This window comes from Propithecus coquereli, unplaced genomic scaffold (assembly GCF_000956105.1).
Source record: "Propithecus coquereli isolate 6110/MARCELLA unplaced genomic scaffold, Pcoq_1.0 Scaffold111, whole genome shotgun sequence".
Lineage (NCBI taxonomy): Eukaryota > Metazoa > Chordata > Mammalia > Primates > Indriidae > Propithecus > Propithecus coquereli.
This window is the reverse complement of record NW_012135081.1, coordinates 990,180-1,008,840: the sequence shown is the minus strand read 5'-3', so window position 1 is coordinate 1,008,840 and position 18,661 is coordinate 990,180. Positions and strand designations below refer to the sequence as shown.

The window sequence follows — 18,661 nt, the reverse complement described above, 5'->3', positions numbered from 1 at the left end:
CCACCAATTCCTGAAATTTTAGGGGATTCAATAGTATTAACTGTGTGGCCTTTGATTTTTCCCCTCCAATGGCTTAGGAGTCAGTGCTCCTGGTCAGCTAAGTCAGTTACCACTTGCCATCTGCTTTCCAGTGTCCCACATTTTGTTGCTGTTATCCTTTCTCCCATTTTCTTTGTCCTTGAAATGTTTGTGGCTTTTTCTATTATTGGAGTTTCAGAGAAAAGTAAAAGTGAGTGTGTGTGTGTGTGTGTGTGTGTGTGTGTGTGTGTGTGAGAGAGAGAGAGAGTGTGTCTGTGTGTGTGTGTTTTCGAAACACCCCTTTTATTGGAAGTCTCTTAAGCCCTTTTCAAGCCTGGTTCTCCTGTTCTACTTTTACAATTTATGAATTCCTGTACATCCTTTCAATAAATTCCTTTTCTGTTTGTCAAACAGAGACTGTTCCTGTTCCTTACAACCAAGAACTATGCTACAATGAAAATTATTTACTTTGGGTGGGAAAAAGGAGGGATTCTGAAAATAGCTGACAAGATTAGCTGTTAATCACCTGCAGGGCCTGCGGGATTGCAGAAGGGACAAAAATGGTTTAGATTCTAGAGGGTAGGCTAGAGAATGCCTGTGCATAAGATCCTCATATTCATTCTCCAAATTCTTAGTAATTAGTGAAGTCAGATTATTGGCTTAATGAGCCCCTTGAGGTCTAAAATGTGTCTGAGGAGAGAAATGGAGGATACAAAATATCCTTGTTTCCATTTTACCTTCCTTGTGGGATTGAGGTTAAAAAAATACCAATGGTGTAAATTCACACCTAACTGGTGCACACTACAGTGCACACTATCTGGGTGATGGGCACATTTACAACTTTGACTCAAACTGTACAAAAGCAAACTATGTAACCAAAACGTTTTTACCCCCATAATATTCTGAAATAATAAAAAAAAAACCCAACATGGGAACAAGGAGAATTTAAAGTCTGGAACACATTAAATGGAATAATGTATAAAAGCCCAGTACCAATCTTCTGGTCAATATTCCACAAATATTCACTCCCTTCCTCCTTTCCCATTCTTCCCAGACAGAGATTAGTTAGTTTTCTTCCAAATTCATATTTTCTTCTTCCTGGGCACATTGCTACACTATAGTCCCCACACCTCTTGCATCCAGGTGGACCCAGGAGACTGATTTCTGGCCAATGGAATGTGTGTAGGGGTTAGGAACACCTCCTCTGGATCTGGCCCCCAAATCTTTTCTTGAGATTCTCCAGGTTCTCTCCTCCCTCATCTGCAGCAGTTTCAGAGGATTCACTAAGAACTCCAAGTCTCCAAGGAAAGGCAGAGCTTCTAGATGGGTCCATGAAGTCTCTGAGAAAACCCACACTGGACTGTGATACGGGGTGAAATAAGCTTTTATCATGGTAAGCCACTGACATTTGGGGATTGTTAGTTACAGCACTTAGCCTACCCTGAATAATTCTGCCCTATCTTTGGAGAAATTGCCTTTCCCTCCTGGGTCTCAGTTTCTCCATCTGAAAATGAGAGGTTTGGAGTGGGTACTCTCCTGGTTGCCATTCTGCTATAACACTCCATTTATAAATTGAATGGTTATTATTTCCAAGTGGTTTAAAACTCTACAAGGACTAATCGTAGAATTTCTCAACTATAATAAAGACTAAATCTCTACTTCATAGATGAGTTGTGTTCCAGAAGTTCAGGTATGCATCCCTGGTTGGAACATTGTTTCTATGACAACATAGATTTATTTTTTTAAAATATACAGAGATTCCTGCTTAATCTTCAGTTCTGAGGCCCCCCAAGCCTTACACTGGAGGCAGTGAGTGGGAGCAGAGGCTCTGGGGTGTGATTGGAGAGGGACAGGACAAGAGGGTAGGATGGGCTGTACTATGGGCCAGATGCTAGCTGTGCAAGGTTCCCTTGGGAGGCAGTAGAAACCATTATACATGTGAGTCATTCCAAATTAGATATTTCCAATTCTATCTCTACCTTTTCACTTTTTTTTTTTTTTTTTTTTTAGAGACAGGGTCTTGCACTGTTGCCCAGGCTAGAGTGCAGTGGGGTGATCACAGCTCACTGTAACCTCAAACTCCTGGGTTCAAGCAATCCTCCTGTCTTAGTTTCTCAAAGTGCTAGGATCACAGGTGTGTGCCACTGCACCTGGCCTGCCTCTTCATTTTAACTATGCTTAGGTACATGTTCCATGCAGGTAGAGATGGATTTACCATGAAGCTAATGAAACTCAAGCTTCAGGGTCCTCACTTTCACCCAAGACCTTTCCAAGATCCTCACAATGTGTTCATGAGATCATTTGTTTTGTAAAACTTGAAAAAGTACGATATTTAACTGCAGTTGGTTAAGGCTGCTGTTTATTTCCACTTTTTATTTATTTGTTTTTTTGAGACAGAGTCTTGCTCTGTCGCCCAGGTTGGAATGCAGTGACATCATCATAACTCACTGCAACCTCAAACTCCTGGGCTCAGGTGATCCTCCTGCCTCAGCCTCCCAAGTAGCTGGGACTACAGGTGTGCACCATGAAGCCCGGCTAATTTTTCTATATTTAGTAGAAATGGAGTCTCACTCTTGCTCAGGCTGGTCTTAAAGTCTTTGTTTCCACGTTGACTTCCCTTCCTTCACATCTCTCCTTGTGTTAGATGGCACTAGAGGGGCCACAGGCATTTGGGGGATTCAGCTAAGGGGAAGTTTAGCTGGGAATCCACTCCATTTCGGATCTATTCACACGGCTTACAGTCACATCCATGCATAGTTATCACTTGTCTTCCAGAAATACTCTTATCCACCCACCATGCTGACTCATCTGGTGCTGTGACTGGTAAGTACAGGGCCAGAGATCAAATCAAGATATAAATGTGTCCTACAGCACCTAGCATGGGAAATATGTGGGAATGGAGGAGAATCAAGGTTTGAAAACAAATGAAGCCAGAAGCTAGTCTGAAGACAATTATTCCCATCATCAGCCATGTAAAAATATAAGTGGAAGATTCTGTCTCTTATTGACACCAGTGAAAACAAGTTTTGTCCTGTCAGCAATATATTCAATAACACAGCATATACAATTACAAATGCACCATGCATTCTTTTCTTTGATAGGAATTGTACAAACTATAATTTATCAGAATTCCTATGGTTAAATTTTTGGTGCCTTGACACAAATTACTGATATCAATGCAGATAATAAAAAACTTACAATGTATCATTCATAACGAGGTTTTCAAAGACAAATTGGCTAAGAAACATAGTCAATTTGGAGAGTATATGTAAGATTATTCTTTGCACAAGAAAGTTTGAAATGCTCTGAAATCTCGCAGCTCATGGATGAAAGAAATTTGATCAAGATTTTCCCCCAACTTGATAACAAAGCTAAAAATTTACATGACATTGCCAATAACAACTGTGAACCTGAAAGAATTTTTTTAAACTATCAAATAATAAAAGACAAATTTGATCCACTGTGCTAAGATTGAATTATCTTTCTACTCTCTCTCTAAAATGGTATTATTAAATTATTGCCATGTGAAGAAGCAATCAAAGAACATGCAGCAGAAAATGTAAGAAAAAAATAATATTTAAGTGTGACTGGTATTTAATTAATCAAATTATTACAGGATTTTTTTGTGATATTTGTGGTAGTCAGCTTTTTAAAATTTATAATTTATTGTTATTTCTCATTATAAGTAAATATTCACTTTCATACCTATCTTTATATTTGTACTTTGGTGGGGGTTTTTTTCCTTAAAGAAGGTACCCCTTCTGTCCTCATCCCTCTGCCCCCAGAATTATATAAACATCAGGCTCCACAAAACCTGGCTGACCAGAGCATAGCACAAGCTCTTAGGAGCTGCTACAGTTATGTGAGGGGTTGAGGCTGGCTATTCAGGCCACAGGCCCAGGAGCTGAGCACTGCCAAGTCACCTAAGCTAATAAGGCTCTGAAACATGGGCACAAGTTAGAAAAGTCACCAAAGTGGGTCAAATTAAAATGCCTCTTTATGGGGTCACCTCTGAGGCACTTTAGGTCACCAGTAATGTTACCAGGCCCACACCTAGCTTTGCTTCTGCAGGAACCCCAGCATCAGGAGAAACCTGCCATTCTGCCATTCGCCCTCTGGCCCTGTTGCCTATTTTTCTTCTGGTGAACAGTGTTTCAAGAACTCAAAACGTCCCCATGTCCTTAATAAAATTAAACCCCTTTTACTGACAAAAAAAATACACACTGGTTCAAACAAACAAAAAAGTGTTTACAAAAGCAAGGTGATTCCAGCTCCTTGAAAATTACGGATTGTCAATTGTGTTAGCATCACCTAGTGACAAAAAACGGGTAAGTTCAGCTCACCAAAAGCGTTCAAAAACTAGAAAGAAAAACTGAGATGCTTCCCCCTCCCTCCCTTTTCTGGAAGCTGTGCTGAGTACTGCAGTTTACTCAATTCCACCGTGACTTTTGGTTATTAACTTATGTCCCCAAATCTTATAAGAAAATAGTGAAACCGCAAGTCAGATAGAGATGAAAGAATGAATAATTCTGCTGACCCTCGCTGACTCTATTGAATATTCTGGGCCATCCTGGCTTCTGGCTTGAACCTGCTACCTAGGCTGACTCCTCAATTTCTCTCCTTACCAGCTCTTTCTTTTTCTTTTTTTCTTTCTTTCAAGAGACAGGGTCTTGCTTTGTTGCCCAGGCTGAAATCAGCGGCTATTCACAGGAACCATCACAGCACACTGCAGCCCCCAACTCGTGACCTCAAGCCATTCTCTCTCCCCAGCATCCTGAGTAGCTGGGACTACAGGCTCGCACCACTGTCCTGGGCTCAACTCTTGTTTTTTCCCAGTCTCTGGCTCAGCCCGCATTTTGCCTAGCTCCATTCCACCATGTCTGTTTCATTTCAGCTCCTTTCTCCCTTCCATCTTAATTTTCCCCAAACAGACCTAGCTTTAGTTGCTTACTTGCATCCTCTATTGAATTTTCATTCAACAAATATTTGTTGAGCATTTTTGTGGAAGGCATTATGGTAAGCACAGGGGACTCAAAGCTAAGAATAACATAGTGTTGCAAGCACACCCTCTGGAGCCAAAATGCCTGGGTTTGAATCTTAGTACTATCATTTCTCACCGCTAGACCTTGGACAAATTACTAAGTTCGTTGTGCCCCAATGTCCTTGTTAAAACATATAAAAAGCTTAGAAGGGTGTCTGGTGCTTGGCAAGCATTCTTTAAATGCGGACTCTTAAGGCATAGTGCTTACTTCTCAAGGAGCTCACGGTCTACGGTTGCCCTGTCTGCCTGTCGCTCCTGGCAGGGAGGGCTGTCTGAGTCTTCTGGCATCTCAAGTGACCAGCAGCTCCTCACCACCCTTTCCTGAACTGGGTGCAAGTTTTTGCGTCACAGTTTCACTGTGTGATCCCTGACAAGTAATTTCTCCTCTCTGGGTCTCATTTTCTGCATTTATAAAAAAGGAAGTTAGACCAAAATTGATTTCCGAGATCCCCACAAACTACTTGTTCTGTGTCAAGCGGCCCAAGTTTAAAACTATGTCAGCTTGGGCAAGACGCTTAACCTCTCAGCGATTGTTTCCTCCCTGTAAAAAAAGTCGATGATATTACTAATCCCCTCCTAGGATTGTGAAGAGAGTTTCAATAAAATAACGCAAGCCCCGGGTGTCTGGCACACATGGAACGCTCAGAGCAAGCCAACCCTCCAGATCCCCCGCGTGTTGCCACCCAACCGCCTCCGCCATTCTGAAGGCTGGCACCGCCCCCGCCCTCGCCGGCCGCAGGTTTCCGGCTTCCGGTTCCGCCTGGACGCAGAGGCGGGGCTGAGACTAATGGCGGCGTTCACGAAACTGGCTGGAGGGGTAGTTAAGGAGGCCGCGGCGGAAGAGGACCCGCGAGTTCTGGAACCTGGGGCTGCCCCCTTCGGAAATTTCCCTCATTATTCCCGCTTCCACCCTCCGGAGCAACGGCTCCGCCTCCTGCCCCCGGAGCTGCTTCGACGGCTCTTCCCTTCTCAGAGTCCCGAGACGAGGCCGATCCTAGGGCTCGACGTGGGGTGTAACTCCGGGGTGAGTGACGGGGGAGAGATCGGAGCACCGGGAGCCAAGCGGTTGGCTGCCTCCACGTCCACTGTGGTTCAGACCTGGGCTCAGCATCACACCCACCAAAACTTTCCCCAAATGAGCATAAAGCATAGCGTTGACCAACCCAGGGCTGCTGCTACCTGTCCGCCAGGGTCCCGCCACCGTCTCTCTTAGGAATCTTGGGGAGGAATCCTTCTTAACTACGTTCCGAATTCCTGCGTCCCCGCCTCAGCTTTCGCTGCCCTCAGGGCCAGATCCCAGGTGGGGAGGATCACTCTATCAGGAGTGGCCCCTGTGCAGCGTACCCGGCGACCTTGCTGGGGAGAGGGGACTTTCAGAGACCCACGTTTGGGAGTTTGGGATTGGAATTGGTTTACTGAGAGAGGAGCCAGGGTTGACAGAATCGTACCTAGAATTAAGACTCGTGTGTGCTGTACAGTGCTGAACGGACCCTGGAGCCAGATGCATATTTTTTTAAATAGCAGTGAGTTGATGGAATATAGTGGAGAGGACAGCATTCTGCCACAGGAGTGGAGGAAGGAGGCACTGGCACTCTTCTTACCACAAAGTATTATGTATACGATTATAGTCAAACCACATACAAAATAAGGAAATGTCTCCCTCACACCTATTTGTTGCCACTGGGATAGGCTAAAGGAGCAGGCAGTCTGACTCTATGATTGCAAATGCTTCCAAAGTTAGTACCCTCAATCCACTCCCTTCATCACTCCAGGCCTTGTAGAAGCTGGAGGGGGTGTGGTGAATTTTACAGTGGCAGAAGAAGAGACTTTAGTGGACAACTGAAGACCTTGAAGGACACAGCTGGTAGTGGGAGGGGGACATTTGGATACTGTCTCAAAGACTAGAATGAGCAAATGGGTGGGTGTCTGGGTGTCCTCTGCAAACAGTCTCCACTGTAAATGATATAGAAAATCAGAGGGTAAAAGCATTGAAAAAAAAGAGACTGGGCTTAAGGCTTGGGATTTCATGAAAGGCATTAGGAAACCACAGATTTTAAAGTTGAGAGTAGCATATATATACATTAGAGGCAAAGACATAGTTGGCAGTAGTTCCCAAACTTGCTGTCAGGTTCACTTCTGAAAAGTGTCCACAAGCTTGCGAAAGGCACAATCCGTAGTCACTAAACATCTGCTCATGCTGCTGCCTGGAGTACTCTTGGTGACATACCGATGGATTTAGTCTCAGCCTCTGCTGGTCAGATTAATCAGAGAGGCCACTGGCATGGCGTGCTCATGGAGACATTGTCCACCTCCATGTGGTACAGTAGCAAGGGTGGATGTTGCTGGGAGACAATTCTCCATTGATCTCACACGATTCTGCACATCTTGTGAGGCAGGCAGTGACTGCCTTTTTTCCTGGCTGTATTTTCCAGTACCCAAACCTGGCTGTATGTTGAGGGAGCTTTCTATTTTGTACTTTGTAAAAACTGCTTGTACGTGATAAAACAAAAAAATTCAAAATACAAAAGGGTATATAGTAAAAAATAACTCTACTCCCAATGCTAAATCCTCCTGTTCCCTCACACAGTGGCATCACTGTTTGTATAATAATTTCTTGGGTATTTGTCCTGTGTGTATATCAGTAATTATGTATGTATAAATATCATCCCTCTTTTAGTTTTACAAATAGTAGTACACTGTTTTGCACCTGCTTTTCATTTAATAACTCAGATTATTCATGTCAGTACATTCTTTTTTTAACAGCTTCATAATATTTCACTGTATAGATGTGTCATAATTTATGGGTGCTTTTTTCCAACTGTAAAAACTTTCAGGGCCCACTTTAGACCTACTGAATCAGTTTCTCAGGGAATTGGGCCCTCGAGCCTGTATTTTCTCTTTTAAGCTTCCAGAAGACTATAGGATTGGGGAATTGAGGATGGAGAGGAATGAAGAGATGTGGAGAAGGCACTGAGTTGAGGAAGTGATCAAACATGGGGCCACACCCAAGATCAGATAGGAGGAGCAAGATAGTGAAGAAGTAAATAGAAAGATGGAGAGATAATTAAGCAGCATGGTCAAGGGCCTTGCTACTCAAAGTGTGACCCTTCAACTACAGCACTGGCATGATTTGGCAGCGTATTAGAAATATCGAATCTCGGCTATCACCCCAGATCTACTAAATCAGCATCTTTATTTTAACAAGATCCCTAAGTGATTTGTATGCCCATTAAAGTTTGAGAAGCCTGCGTAGAGGAAAGAACCTAATATAGCCTAAGACTTGCCATGTACGATGTGACATTGGACAAGTAAGTCTTGGTGAACTATGCCACACATACAGAAAAGTACATAAAACACAAACCTATACATTATGAATTATAATAAAGCAAACACCTTTATGGCCACTGTTCAGGTCAAGAATAAAACAGCACCCCAGAAGTCCTCCATATGCCTTTTCCTGTTCATAAATATATCCTATATCCACCCAGAAGTAACAACAGGCCTAAATATTATTATCATTTCCTTACTTTTCTTTATACTGTTTATCTTCCCTAAACAATGTAGTTTAATTTGACCCATTTTTGAACTTCTTATAGGTGGAAGCTCATCATATATTTCCTTTTGTGGCTTGCTTTTTTTTTTTTTTTGAGACAGAGTCTTGCTCTGTTGCCTGGGCTAGAGTGCTGTGGCATCAGCCTAACTCACACAACCTCAAACTCGTGGGCTCAAGTGATCCTCCTGCCTCAGCCTCCCCAGTAGCTGGGACTACAGGTGTGCACCACCACACCCAGCTAATTTTTTCTGTTTTTTTGTAGAGACAGGGTCTTGCTTTTGCTCAGGCTGGTCTTGAACTCCTGAGCTCAAGCAATCCTCCTGCCTCGGCCTCCCAGAGTGCTAGGATTATAGGCGTGAGCCACTGTGCCCAGCCTTGTGGCTTGCTTTTTAACTCAGCATTATATATTTGTGAGAATCACCCATGTTGTACTGAGCTGAGTTCTTTTGTCTTTAATTGCTATTTAGTATTCTATCTTAAGCTATTTGGTATTCTGTCTTAATGACTATACCATATTGATTTGTCCATGCTATTACTATTGGACATCTGAGTGTTTTCCATTGTGCGTTTTCTTTACCTGTACAAAAGGCATAAATAAATATTTTCCTCACACAATTGTTAAGCAAACAGATATTAAATAGGAAAATGCCTTGAAAAATACTATATATAACAACACAAATTTGAGTTAGTTATAATGGTTATAGAAGTCAAAGTTAGAGAAAGGAGACAGTGACTTGTTTAAGAGTCAAAAAGATGCTAAGGTGGTAAAAATCACAAATCACTGGATTTGGCTAGAAGGAGGTCAGCACTGACTTTTAGGAGTGATGGCTACAGAAACAGAATAAGTCTCAGAAGAAGGTGGCAAAGCATAAGACAGGTAGTTAAAATTGAAGCTGTAGAGTGAAAGCTGAATGAGGACTTTTTGGAATCCAGACTTTCCAACCACAGGTCTGACGAGCAGGTTTCGATAAGATGGGGCTTGCTCTATTCCTCACTTTCGTGGTAAAGGACACCTGTTATGGCTCTGGACCCCTTTCTTCTTCCCCTAAGGTCTGAGATACCCAGAAAAAGACAGTGAGTTTACCAGCATATTACTTATTGGAAAATACTGCTCTAGGCTCCTTTGCTATATCCATTTGGCTGTAACTTTCAACTATACCAATCTACCGTCAGTGTCAGGGAAGATACAGGGATGATGCATTACAGCCTGTGACCCCTGGAGGGCACTGAGAGCCTGCTCTGTGGAAAAGTTTTTATACAACCTCCTTAGATTATGGTTTAAGGGCCCGACATCCTATAAAGCCAGGGGTAAGTGGCATTCTGAGTGGGAGGATGAGAGATATAGATTTCTCTTCCATTCACTGGTTGAGAGCTGCAATGACAAAGCTCTTTTGGATTCCTCTAGGATCTGAGTGTGGCTCTATACAAACACTTCCTTTCCCTACATGATGGGGAGACCTGCTCAGATGCCTCAAGAGAACTCCGTCTCCTCTGCTGCGACATAGATCCAATCTTGGTGGAGCGAGCTGAAAAAGAATGTCCTTTTCCGGATGCCTTGACCTTTATCACCCTGGACTTCATGAATCAAAGGACCCGGAAGGTTCTCTTGAACTCTTTCTTAAGCCAATTTGGACGTTCAGTTTTTGACATTGGTTTCTGCATGTCAGTAACCATGTGGATTCATCTAAACCATGGGGACCATGGCCTGTGGGAGTTCCTGGCCCATCTTTCCTCCCTCTGCCGCTATCTCCTTGTGGAGCCACAGCCCTGGAAGTGTTACAGGGCAGCTGCAAGGCGTCTCCGAAAGCTTGGACTCCATGATTTTGACCACTTCCACTCCCTTGCCATCCGAGGTGATATGGCAAATCAGATTGTGCAGATCTTGACCCAGGACCATGGCATGGAATTAGTATGTTGCTTTGGCAATACCAGTTGGGACCGAAGCCTTCTGCTCTTTAGGGCAAAACAAACCACAGAGACTCATCCAATCCCTGAATCACTGATAGAAGAGGAAAAAGAAAAGAACAGATTAAGATTCTGGAGGCAGTGAGATGGGAGGGCAGGAAGACCAGGAAAGAAATATCGAAAGGGTCTTATATTGAGAATGATGTTTACTCTCCTTAACTCTTTAACAATCAAACATCCTCAAAACCCGGCAGAAGCTTTTGGCAAAATGTCCAAGGCCTGTAATTGAAATAATCAGTATCCATTCCCCATTGTTTAAAACAATCCCTGAGGAAAGTGAATCTGTGGAGTAGTAAGGCTGTCTGAATTGAGATGGCCATAAAAGTGATCCTGGTGGTTGGACATGGGAGGAGCTGCTTTTGGGCTTTATTTATAAAGATTAGACCAGGCTAGCCTTAGTATGTATCAGTTCCCATGGCTGCTTGAATCTGATCTGGTTTCTTCAGGCTTCTGTACTTACTAGGCCTGCCTTTGGGCAAACTCACAGTGCAGTCTGGAATGAAGAGTCACTGGCCTGGCTAAAGGAAGAGGTTAGCAGGAAAAGCATGTTGTCTCTCTAAAGCAAGTCAAGTCTCCAACATGCCCAGGCTCGGCACAGCAGTTACAGATACTAGGCAAGATACATTAACTGTCATTTAAAAGATGTTTAAAAGATTTAAATTATGAACCCAGAGATAGTGATTCAGATCTGGAATGGGGCTTAGGAATTTGTTTTCTTTTGTGGTGTTGCATTCTTTTATTTACCATTTTATGGTAAATTTTAACTATTTTTAAGTGTACAATTCTGTGGCATCAAGTACATTCACAGTGAAGAACCTGTTTTTAACAGACACCCCAGATGATTCTGATGCAAGCAGGGGTAGACCACACTTTGAGTGCTTAGGGTTCCATCCAGCCCTCCTCTGTATAATTTTCCTGGGTTGAGTTCTTCCCCATGATATTTTAAAATTAATTAATTAATTATTTTAAAGAAAGACTTCTAGATTCCCCATGGTTTTAACAATTATCTACAACCTAAATGAGCCCCAAATATCAAATATATTGGTAGCTTCACATCTGTGGTTCCAGACTAATATTTTTCCTGTTTTGTAATTATATCCCCTAGATATTAATAGTTCTTAGGCACCTCAAAGTCAACATATCCCAAAAGCAAACTCATTCCCTCATTCCAAACCTAATCGTATCTCATTGGTGGCATTCAATTATTGCTCAAGCTAGAAACTTGACCTGCTTCTTTCCTCACTTTTACTACCCACGTTGAAATAGTCACAAAGTACAGCAAATTCTACCAATTACATAAGTCTCATTTATTCCATCCACATGGCCGGTGCCTATCAGAGAGTTCTGTGTTAAGTCATCTACCCTCCAATCCATTCTCTGCCTTGCAGCCACAGTTTACTCATCTGTACAACCGAAATAACACCACCTTCCTTTTCCTGTGCCCAAATGAGCTAAAGGATGTGAATGTATATTGTGGAACATTGTTAGACAAAAATAAAGTGTTATTATATACTCTGTAAGCGTGGCACAGACCACAACTGTGCTTGTTAGACCAAAGGCTTATGGGAAAAACATTTCATCTTGTAGAAGAAAACATGCATTTTACTATCTCTAATAATTTTATAGGATGAGGAAGTAAAAAGGAGTTTAGCTTCAGTGCTACAAAGCATTTTAAAGGAAACAATTTTGTGGGGGAGGGATATGGAGCCAATGGATATGAGGCCAGTTTATGATGGTCTCAGAATGATCACAGTGGTTCCAGAGCTGAATTTACCCACATCTCTCTAGATCTTAATTTAGGAACACTTTGAAACCTTGTGGCCCTGCTGGGGTCTCTCTGTTACCACCTTTCACCAATGCAGTGCAAAGAAATGTATATGGGGCTGTGGTAGGCTAAATAGTAATCCCCAAAATATCCACATTCTAATCCCTGGAACCTGTGAATATTACCGTAGATAGCAAAAGGGACTTTGCAGATATGATTAAGGATCTTGAGATGGTGAAATTAACTTGGGTGATCAGAATGGACCCTAAAGATAATCATAAGTATCCTTATAAGAGGGAGACAGACGGAGATTGGATCCACAGTAGATATAATAACAGAAGTGAGAGGTTAGAGTGATGTGAGGAAGGGCTGCAAGCCAAGGAATGCAGGGAGCTTCTAGAAGTCAAAAAAAAGGCAAGGAAATATATTCTCCCTGAGAGCCTCCAGAAGGAATGCAGCCCTACCAACACCTTGATTTTAGATTTCTGACTTTCAGAACTATAAGAGAATAAATTTGTGTTGTTTTAAACCACTAAGTTTGTGGTGATTTGTTTCAGTAGTAACAGGAAGCTAATATAGGGACTCTGACTACAGTGAGACTGGCTTACACACCAAGTGGCACCTGTCCCAAACAACTCCTCAGTGGCAGAAAATAGCCCCAGTGACCAAAAGGATACACAGAGGCTCCATATACATAGTTAACTTAAAAATCTTCAACAACTAAAAGCTTTGGGAGATGCTTCAGCATCTGAACTTGATCTGTTCCCTACTAACATTCTATTGGATGAGCGGTTACCTGACCTGTTGGGAGGAACCGTTGTATTTCAAGTCTGTGCAGTCAGTTTCAAAGAAGATATGTCATTAGTGCTCATAAAGATGAGGCCCTGGTACCAAGAAGGTAATGGCTACATAATAGTCTGTGAGAGCCCTTGGAGACAGTGAGAATCTTTGGCTCCAAGAAAAGAACATCTTATTTATCTTCACACCAGCCTAATTTAGGAACCAACACCAGCATGATGAAACTTCTTGAGGGACAATCAATAAAGAATGGTTCTGGATATACTTGGACATTTAAAAATATATATTTTATGTAATCTATTATCTCCAAAATACTACATTTCAACATGTAGTCTATAAAAATAAAATACATCATTTTATACTAAATATTCAAAACCTACTGTGCATATTATACTTAAAGTTCATCTCAATTTTGACCAGCCATACTTCAGGTGCTCATTAGCCAGCCACATGTGGCTAATGCATACACTTTCATGGGAAATCAGGAAATATTTTATCAAATTCCCTCCATATATCTAGCACGGTCTTAGCTGCTATGGGAAGTAGGGGAAAAGTAGATTAAACCACCCCAGACTTCCAAAGGTTAGATTTGATTCATTCAGCAAATACGTTAAAGTTGAGGAGAAAAGGAGAGGCTCATGAAAGATAATAAACAATCCTGTGAGCTTTAGAAAAGGAAAGTCTCTGTGGGTAGCAATGGGCATGGAAGACTTTCTGCAGGATGTGGGACTTGAGCTGTCCCTGAAAGGAATACAGCTTTTGGAACAGTGGACAAGAGGAAAGGATCATTCCCTGTTAACCTGGAGAAAGGAACCTCTTGGCAAGGGTGTTTTTGCACATTTAGAACAGACAAGACTGACTGGTCTAGAATGGAGATGTTATTCTGGGCAGTAGTGGGAAATAACAGTGATCCCTGCCATTAACTAGATTTTAGATGGAATATCTGTAAGTAAAAAGAAAACTATAAACATACTAGAGAATACAGCTAATTTTAAAAGTTGGCATACTCCCCAAACAACAACAACAAAAAAGCCATAAAGGAAAAGACTGATAAATTTGACCACATAAGGCAAAAAAGAAAAAAACCAAAATCCAATAAATTTGCATGACAAACAACCAACTAGGAAAACTATGCAATGCTTGTGAAATACAAAGGGCTAATTTCATTATAATATAAATAACTCATAAATCTATTTAAAAAGGCTTTCACAGAAAATAATGGCAGATAAACACCCAAAAACTTATTTAATCTTGTTAATTACATGCAAGTAAAACTAAAAAGAACATTTCATCACTTACATTAGTACAATATTCACATAGTTTTAAAACAGAGATGGTGAGAATGTAGGAAAATAGATATTCTTGTGCCCTGTTAGTGGGAATAAAAATTAGCATAACTACTTTGGAAGGCAATTTGTCAATATTTATCAAAATATATACTGTACATACCTAGGAATTCCATCACTAGGAATTTATGTTGTGGATATACTAAAATATGCAAGGAGGCCGGGTGCGGTGGCTCATGCCTGTAATCCTAGCACTATGGGAGGCCAAGACGGGAGGATCACTTGAGGTCAGGAGTTCAAGACCAGCCTCAGCAAGAGCGAGACCCCATCTCTACTAAAAAAAAAAAAGAAAAAATTAGCCAGTCAACTAAAAATAGAAACAAAAAATTAGCCAGGCGTGATGGCTCAAGACTGTAGTCCCAGCTACTCAGGAGACTGAGGCAGGAAGATCACTTGAGCCCAGGAGTTTGAGGTTGCTGTGAGCTAGGCTGACGCCACAGCACTCACTCTAGCCGGGCAACAAAGTGAGACTCTGTCTCCAAAAAAAAAAAAATGAAGGATATTGAGGGACAAGAAATAGAAAATGTTCCTGGATATCCTTGAACACTTAAAAATATATATTTTATATAATCTAGTATCTCCAAATGCAGTGTTATCCATTAGAGTTAGTTGACAAAAGTGAAAAGACGGAAATAACCTAAATGCTTGTCAGTAGGAAATAAATAATGTGGTACAACCATAAATAGATTACTATGCAATTGTTAAAAAGAACAAGGTAAGGTGGGGCAGTGGTGTGCACCTGTCATCCCAGCTACTTGGGAGGCTGAGGCAGGAGGATCACTTGAGCATTTGAGTCTGCCTGGGCAACGCAGCAAGACAGTCTCTTAAAGAAAAAAAAATTTTTTTTAATTTAAAAAAATTAAAAAGAGCATGGTAGTTTGGTATACGCTAATATGGAAAGGTCTCCAAGATATTTTAAGTGCAAGAAGTTAAGGTACAAAACAGTGTAAATGGTAAGATCCTGCTGTCTTACCTGTTAGAAAGAATATAAACATAGAAGGTAGTAAAACAACTAAAAGCAAAAAACCAAAGAGCAGTATAATCTGCTCTTAGTCATATCAAAGAATCAGCCAAAAGGTTAAAATGGCTTATTGCTGGGGGTAGGAAATAATTGCTTATGTATTATTTGTTTCACCATATGCACATATTGCTTTTTAAAAACTAGTCTTAAATGAGTAATTTTTTAAAGTAAATTACACAGTATCTTTCTAAAAATAACTGTCATCCCCTACTGTCCCACCCATCTATCTACCTAATTTTTTCCTCACAGCATAGCCAAAATTCTTGGAAGAGTTTTAAACATTTCCTATCTCCATTCTTTACTTTGTGGGTCTTTTTTAACCCTTCAAAATCTGGTTTTGTCAAAGTCTCCAATAATGTGTGACTAAAGTCAGCAGTCATGTCACTGTCTGATCCAACTTAATCTCAGCAACATCAGGAACTATACTCATCCCCTGGTATTCATGGGGAATTGGTTCCAGGACCCCTAAGGATAACCAAAATCCTTGGATGCTGAAGTCCCTGGTGTAAAATGGTGTAGTACTTGTATATAACCCATGGACATTGTTCTGTATACTTAAAATCATCTCCAGATTACTTACAATACCCAATACAATGTAAACGCTATGTAAATAGTTGTTATACTGTACTTTAAAAAATTTGTATTTTTATTATCGTAGTTATTTTTTATTTTTTATTTATTTACTTTTCTCTGATCTGCAGTTGGTTGAATCCAAGGATGCGGAACTCACTGATACACAGGGCCAACCATTGGTCTTTTTTGAAAGCTTCTTTCTCGGGCTCTAGTGATAGCATTCATCCAGTTTTCTTTCTCCTTCTCTGGAGACCCCTCTCTAATGTTGGTGTTCCTTGGGGTTCTGTTCCAGCCCTTCTCCTCTCCTTGTGTGATCACCTGTACTCCATGGATTCACTTACCACCAGTGTTCTGATGACTTACGAATCTCTTATTTATAGTCCAGATTCCTCTCCTGAGCTTCAGAATTCTTTATCCAACAGCCTATATCAATGCTTCCCAACCTTTCTCATGTGATAGCACACATAGAAAGTGATGGTGATTTCTATGTGGGATGATGCAATCCAGCATAACCAAGACTGCCCTCTGTCTCAGAGAGCTTGTGCTGCCCTGAGAATTGAGAAGACCAATATGCAGCACAGCTGTTGAGAAGCTCTGACCTCTTGGAGAGACATTTCTACATGATGTCCCCCCCGGGCATTTCAATGTCCTCTCTATCACCACAATCACTTCGCTAGTCCAAACCACATCATTTCTCATTTTTCTCCTCAGTTACTGGAAAGATCAGTTACTGATGACTGCTAACATCAGTACTTTGTATGGCGTTCCCGGCTTCAACTATGTGGTCATTAATTCAGTGTTGGGGCATCTTCATTCCTCAGAGGTTGACATTGTAGCCATTTAGCCACTGGATTACACTGGTTGATAAACTGACCCAAGTTTAGAACTCCTGACATCAGGAGAGATGGTCAGGTTGGTAGCTAGCCTCTCAAAACATTTTAATAATCTAGCTATTCTCCAGATTGGACTGACCCTGAGTGCAAACTTGTTTTGTTTTTTTTTTAAGAGACAGAGTCTTGCTCTGTCGCCAGCTAGAGCACAGTAGCACAATCATAGCTCACCATAACCTCAAACTGCTGGGCTCAAGCAATCCTCCCATCTCAGCTATGCATATGCATCAGCACTATGCATAGTTAGACCATACCACCAAACTGCTTTGTTACCAACAGCTTGCAGCTACCAAAGACCTAAGAGGCCTAGCTTGTTCTATAACATAGACAACTCAGGTAAGGAATAATATCTGATTAAATAGCACTGAGGAATGAAAGTGTCTTGAGCCTCATCAAAAGATAAAGGGATCGTGGAGCAATCATAGTTACACTTCTTTCACCTCCTGTCAGTGGGGATGAAGGTTTGTGAAGCATAGGGAATGAGCCAAAATCTAAATGCCTAACCTATCAAATGCCTGAGAACCTGTAAGGGGGTAGGGTAAAAAAAATAAAAATAAAAAAACCTTTAAGTAAGGAGGGCAGGTACTTGCTCTACCCTTGTTTTGGCTGCGTTTATTAAACAAGGGTAAACATTTGAATGAAAAGTAAATCATCTAGATGTTCGGCTTACGTCTAAAAATTCAGTTCTTTGGAAATATCCAAAAGTAGTTAGAAATGCCTGACAGACTTTTAAGGTTTTCCACCCTAAGGCTTAGGAATGCAACAGATACATGAAGTTTTATTGGACTTTTAAGCCCCTCAAGGAAAGGCCCATGTCTAATTTTTGTTATAATCCCAGGACTAGGCTACTGATCCCTATTCAATGAATGTCAGATGACTGAATGAGTAAGAGTCAATGCTGTAGGCTTCCAAAGGTGCCCCTATCATTAAGAAAAAAGGTAAAAAAGAGAAATGAAAATGTGTTCATAAAAAGATTTGCAGAAGAATGTTTATAGCAGCCTTATTCATAATAGCCCAAAACTGGAAACACTCAAATATCCATCAGTTGGAGAATGGATAAATTGTGATATATTCATACAATGGAATATTAGCAATAAAAACAGACTACTGATAACACATAGATGGATCTCAAAAACATTGCTAAGCTAAAGAATACAAACATAAAAGAGTACATACTGTAAGATTCCACTTATGTGAAATACAAGAGCAGACAAAACTATATGGTGACAATTCAGGAAGCTGCAGGGGAGAGTGGTGGTAGGTGCAGGGTAATCAACTATAAAGGGGCATGAGGAAACTTTCTGGGGTGATGGTTCAGTATCTTGTTTTGGGCATTGGTTACATAGATGTATATTTTTGTTGAAATTCACCAGACAGATGTGTGCATTTTGTTGCATGTTAAGGATAAATCAGTTTTAAAAACTTCTAAGGAAAAAGATGAGAGAGGAAGTGATCATATTGACATCTTTTAGGTTCCAATAATAACTGTCCTCAGGCACTCTTTTCATCAAGCAACCCCTATGCTCAAGAACCCAAAATGACTTCTCTATCATGTCTTGTCAAATCCATATCCTCATTCTGATCTCCTCCACACAAAACCTCCTCCATTAACTTCTCCCGCTTCCCAACCTAACAAGGTGAACTGCTCACTGTCCCATGCAGATAATTTGCTCTCTCCTACCTGAGTCTCC

The 18,661-nt window shown here is 41.2% G+C and overlaps 1 protein-coding gene across 2 annotated transcripts; it reads left to right on the top strand.

The window, feature by feature from the left end:
• Positions 1 to 5,844: 5,844 nt before the first annotated feature.
• BCDIN3D (BCDIN3 domain containing) lies at positions 5,845 to 11,318 on the top strand. Of its 2 annotated transcripts, XR_001137810.1 has the most exons (3): positions 5,845 to 6,083; positions 10,018 to 11,063; positions 11,252 to 11,318. XR_001137810.1 is itself a non-coding variant. In XM_012652368.1 (2 exons), the coding sequence occupies exons 1-2, from the start codon at positions 5,847 to 5,849 to the stop codon at positions 10,660 to 10,662; spliced, it is 882 nt and encodes a 293-aa protein (XP_012507822.1). In that variant the 3' UTR covers positions 10,663 to 11,254. The 2 variants fall into 2 exon arrangements, 1 of the variants encoding a protein (XP_012507822.1); XM_012652368.1 differs by having other exon boundaries at positions 5,847 to 6,083; positions 10,018 to 11,254.
• Positions 11,319 to 18,661: the final 7,343 nt, after the last annotated feature.

Coding starts and splice junctions, on each gene's coding strand:
- BCDIN3D (XM_012652368.1), top strand. CDS start 5,847: ATGGCGGCGTTCACGAAACTGGCTGGAGGGGTAGTTAAGGAGGCCGCG. Junction 6,084..10,017: donor ACGTGGGGTGTAACTCCGGG/GTGAGTGACGGG, acceptor GGATTCCTCTAG/GATCTGAGTGTGGCTCTATA.